This window comes from Condylura cristata, unplaced genomic scaffold (assembly GCF_000260355.1).
Source record: "Condylura cristata isolate star-nosed mole 26May11 unplaced genomic scaffold, ConCri1.0 scaffold00036, whole genome shotgun sequence".
Classification (NCBI taxonomy): Eukaryota; Metazoa; Chordata; class Mammalia; order Eulipotyphla; family Talpidae; genus Condylura; species Condylura cristata.
This window is the reverse complement of record NW_004567137.1, coordinates 2589924-2595189: the sequence shown is the minus strand read 5'-3', so window position 1 is coordinate 2595189 and position 5266 is coordinate 2589924. Positions and strand designations below refer to the sequence as shown.

At 35.6% G+C, this 5266-nt stretch overlaps 1 protein-coding gene across 1 annotated transcript in view; it reads left to right on the top strand.

The window, feature by feature from the left end:
- Nucleotides 1-5266, top strand: part of MRPS35 (mitochondrial ribosomal protein S35) — a 34938-nt gene that overhangs the window by 9392 nt on the left and 20280 nt on the right. Inside the window, exon 5 of the mRNA XM_012732791.1 lies at nt 5112-5251. Within this exon, the coding sequence (XP_012588245.1) occupies nt 5112-5251 (140 nt within the window). The remainder of the gene's footprint in view (nt 1-5111; nt 5252-5266) is intronic.

The window sequence follows — 5266 nt, the reverse complement described above, 5'->3', positions numbered from 1 at the left end:
TCTAAATTAGGGAGAAGTAAAATCGTCTCTTTTCGCAGATAACATTATGTTATATAGAAGAATTTAAAGACTCCACTGAAAAGCTGTTAGGATTAAAAAACAAGTTCCATAAAGGACATAATAGTTGTCTTTCTATACACAAGCATGAACTCTGAATCAGAGAAATTAAGAACTGTTCCATTTACAATAGTATCAAAAAGAGTAAAATACTTACTACTAAATGTTACCAAGGAACTGAAGACTATTCCCTGAGAATTATAATATATTGATGAAAGAATTTGAAGAGGACACATGAGAACAAAGATGTATGTGTTCATTGGTTAAACAATTTATATTGGTAGAATGTCCATAGCACCCAAAGTGATATACAGATTCAGTGCAATCCCTTCAAAATTCCAATGGCATTTCCACAGGAAGAACAAACCTAAAATTTATATAAAACCACAAAAACCCTCAGTTGCCAAAGCAATCCTAAGAAAGAATAAAACTGGATGCAAGCTATACTATAAAGCTTTAGTTATCAAAAACAGTATTATATGATATAAAAACAGATGCAGAGGTCATTGGAGCAGAGTCACAGACCCAGAAATAAACCTACACTTGTGTGGTCAATTTATGACCAAGTAACCAGAAAAATATACAATGGGGAATGGAGAGTTTCTTCAGTAAATGGTCTTGAGAAAACTGAATAGCTGTGTGCAAAAAAATGGAGCGAGACTGTATTCTTAGCCATACATAAAAATCAACTCAGAATGGGTTAATGACTTTAATATAAGTCCTGCAACTCTAAAACCCCCTGAAAGAACACACAGTGGCAAGCTTTTTGAAGTTTGTCTTGGCAAAGACATTTTGGATGTCACAACACAACAAAGACAACAAAAATTAAACAGTTGGTGCTGCATCGAACTAAAAAGCTTGTGCACAACAAAGGAAACCATCAAAACAAATGAAAAGAAGACGTGAAATATCCAGCAGGTACTTGAGAAGACTAGATGACTAGAGATAACAAGTGTTGGTGAAGGTGTTAAGAAAAGGAACCCTGTGTCTTGGGAATGTCATGGGGTTGCTGTTCTTTGAGGGCCCTCAAAAAATTAAAAATAGATTACCTTGTATGACCTATGTCCTGTTCCACTTAACAAATATGTCCCATTTCCCGGCCTATACCCAAAAGAAATGAGAACAGGATATCAAAGAGATTGCACTCCCCTGTTAATGTTTTGCAGTAGCCAAGACATGGAAACAACTAAATTGTTGATTAGAAAAGATGTGTATATATGCATATAGTGGATTATACTCACAAGAAAGGTTATTCTGCATTTTTAACAGCCTTCATGGACCTTGAGGGCATTGTGCTAGGTGAAATAAGTAAAAGAAAAGCAAATACTGTTGATGTCACTTATGTATAACAGAGCTTGAAGAAAGTGGAATGGTGGTGGCTGCTATTTGCTGGGGGCCAGGGAAAAGAGATGTTGAATCAAGGATACAATAAGCAAGTTCTAGAACCTAATATACAACACAGTGATTATAGTCAGCAAAACTGTTACATGGCTAAAAGTCACTAAGAAAGTAGATCTTAAATATGAAAAGAAATGGTAATATGTGACACAGCTGTTAGTGCTATGGTGATAATCATTTTACAGTATATAATTATACTAAGACAACATATTTTACATATTTGAGTAACTTTTTGTAACTTTAATCTCAGTAAAGATGAGAGGGAAGAATCTCCTTTCTATAATTATATGTACTATTATATGTAACTATACATACATACATGCATACATACATATATGTAGTTATCTATTATTATATGTGTAATGGGTAGCCTTATATACTGAGTCTTTGCCAGATTCATTTTTTAGTTGTTTTCAGTGAATTGTTGGATGTTGCATCTGCAGTTTTTTTGAATAATAATTAGAATCAGGAATCATAATTCAGGGGTGAATTATACATAAAAGGATTAAAAAATCATTGCCGAGTGTTGCCAATAGAAGCTAATCCACATGATCTGAAGATAGCTGAGTAGCTGAATAGTCATTGTCATCAGGAATAGGGTGTTTTGCAAAGAGTAATTGTGAAGAAATTATTTAAAATTTTAAAGACTTGGAAGTGATACATGCACATGGTAGCATCAGACTGTAGACAAGCTAATGGTGAAAAGCAATAGTTTCAGGCTTCTCCTTTTCCACTCATTCTAGTATTGTTATTTAAGACTGGGAATTACTTTTAGAGAGTTCATTTGTTTCTATTCTCTCTGTGTTTAATATTATATATTCTCTATACATATATATAATGTAGATGTTACTTATACTACATATACATATATACATACACATGCATATACATGATTCTACATGTACATATGGTGGAAGAAGTTACCTGAATATGGTGATAACTCCAGATTCACTGAATATGAACAACATCTTTTGACTCCTGGATATTTGCATAGACTTTACTCATTTATACTGTTTCCTAAATATGTATGGAGGCAAAGGCAAAGAACAGGTCTTGTTCTTGCTCTATGTGTGTTTTCATATATACATATCCCAAATCAATGTATAATCTAATTTGCATTGGATTATATGCATGCTGTGCTTAATGATGTGAATATATTCTGAGAAATGTGTTATTGGGGAAAAATCACACCCAGTAATCCATCCTCATCCACACCTGGGTTGTGTGGCACAGCCAATGGGGACTTGTATGTGTGGTCCATGCATACCAAAACATTAAGTGGTGCATGTCTCTGTATAGGATATAAGCAAATACAGATTGTTTGGGGGTTCATAGCTATTAGTGCTTAAGTAGTGTACCTTTGGATGAAATCTTAAATTCATGTTGCATTAAAAGTGATGTCTGAATGCTCTGTATACTGGTAAAGGTTATTCAGGAAAGAAAATTAAATCTAAAAACTCTTCACAGGTAGTCTGATTAAGATGGAAGCAGAAATAGAAAAGTGAACATGATCATGATGAAATTTTGGGAGGATCTTTCATCTTCCAGAATATAAGGATAAAAAGGGAAGAGAAATCTGTCTCATTTCAGTGGTCTTCTGCTTTGTTACATTAGGATGCCTTTCTGTGATGTGTTTCTATATTGTTGCTTGTTTTTGATGGTGTTCACTGCTGCTCTGAGCAGAGAGTAATCTGAACAGAAAGTGGTCTGAGTAGAAAGTAAGCAGGTAGATACACCTGATCCTTTGTAAAGCCAGGTAACAAATGCATGGCACTGTGATAATTTCCGTTTTTCTTTTTAACATTACTTTAACACATGCAATTATAACCCAGAAATGGGCATGTAACTGGGATATTTCTGATGTACTTAATAATTTTCAAATGAAAGGCTTTCAGAGAGAGTCCCTTCAGAAGAGTAGTAATATTTTGCAGTTTTTACCTGTTTTAATTTTCCCTTAATTTTACCTTTACACCTTCTGCTAGCTTCTGGATTTAGATTGTAGTTTCCCAATAACTAAAAGGCTTTTCAAATATGTATTCTCAGTTTTCTTTCAAAGTAGGTTGGTTCATATTTTATATCTCACCTGCAAGTGGAAAATCTGAAGCACAGTAAAGTTAAGTAATTCACCCAGACTTTTCTTTTGTAATCAGTGATAGAAGGTAAGGAAAGCTAAATCCAGTTTCTCTTCCTACTCCTGAACGAAGCTCATTGGCTCTGTTACGTACTTTCCAGTTGACTGGTCTTTTTAGACATATAAGCAGATAATTTAATTTAAACGTTATAATTATCATTTGATGAAATGACTTATTCAAAGTTAAAAAAAAGATTTGGTAAACTCAGGAGCTTATAATTTCCCACACTAGTCTCTTAGAAAGTGCTTGGCAGCACCTCATCCTCCAGTGTGGGGCCTTGGAGCGAACCAGAATGAGTGAGATTTAACCTCAGCAATCCTTCTTTGCTCATTTTATTTAAATGTCAAAATGTTTTTAATTGCAAAGATTCGTTTTCCCCCTCAAATACTCAAAGTGCCTTGAGTATTGATCTCTTAAACGGGGAACTTAATTTGCTAACTATATTTAGTCCAGAGATTGGAGAGTATTGTAACTCAGAGAGGCATTTTGCTGACTCTTACTTTATTGTTGAAATAGAAGCTAAATATAGAAATGTGGACTGTAAGGAACTGGTTGGCTTGGGAGAGGTTACTGGCAAAGGGCTTGTCGCTACCTCTTTGGTCTTCACCTGGAAGAACCCTCCCATCTACCTCTCCTACATTTGAGCTCTTTTGGAAGTTTCACACATTCTGCAGGTCTAATCATGTGTTTGACTAAAGAAACCATGTACTTCTAGCTCTTCCTAGAATGAGGTTGTTTAAGGACTTAAGTTTCAGGTTTAGAAGTTTTCATCCTAACTGGAACTCACTACTACCTATGTGGTAGGACAAGAGTGAGAGAAAAGTGCCACCTACTAGGGTGGAGTCCCCACACTGATCGCTAGGGGGCTTCCTCTTCTCTTTTGTTTTTCCCAACTTAGACTTGAGTTTTCACCTCTGTGCCAGGCAGTGAATGTGCTCCAGTCCTTGGAGTTTCTCTCTGTGCTCCCATTCTTGCCTGGAGGTGAGGCCTAGTCAGTCCCTCTTGACATTTAGCCCAGTCACAGAAGGCACACACAAGAAACATCATCCCTTTATATTAATACTTACTGAGGCTTTCTACCTTTTCCACTTTGTTTCTGAAGGAGTGATGACCACATCTCAGGTTTTTAGTGCTTTTTCAGAGCTACTTCAGTTGATCTTTAGTAATCTTCATGCGAGTAACCCAATATTATCTGTGGCCTTTTCGAAAATAAATAATACTTGGACACTGTGAACTGTTTGCTACTCACTGGTGAGAAGTCAGGTTTTCCCATAAGAGGTTTTAGAAAGCTTCCATCAAGTCATAGTTCACTTTTAATTGAACCTTAACTACATCACTCCCTTAATTTCACTCAAGAAGAAAAGAATGAAGAGTGGTGATGTGCTTTTAAATGCAAAAGAAAATTTGATCTTTGGTTTCATAGAAGCTGAGTGCACTCTCTCAGTAATTTGATTTCTGTCTGGTAACATTGATTACAATGAGAATTTCTTGCAAAATTACATTTGAACTAATTTTTAATCTCAGATTTCTGCACTGCATGGCCAACTGCACTAGACAGCAATGAGAAATGTGAGAAGCATTTTCCAATTGAAATAGACACAGCTGATTATGTTTCATCCGGACCATCTATTCGAAACCCCAAAGCACGAGTAGTCACCTTACGGGTAAGAGATTTTTTT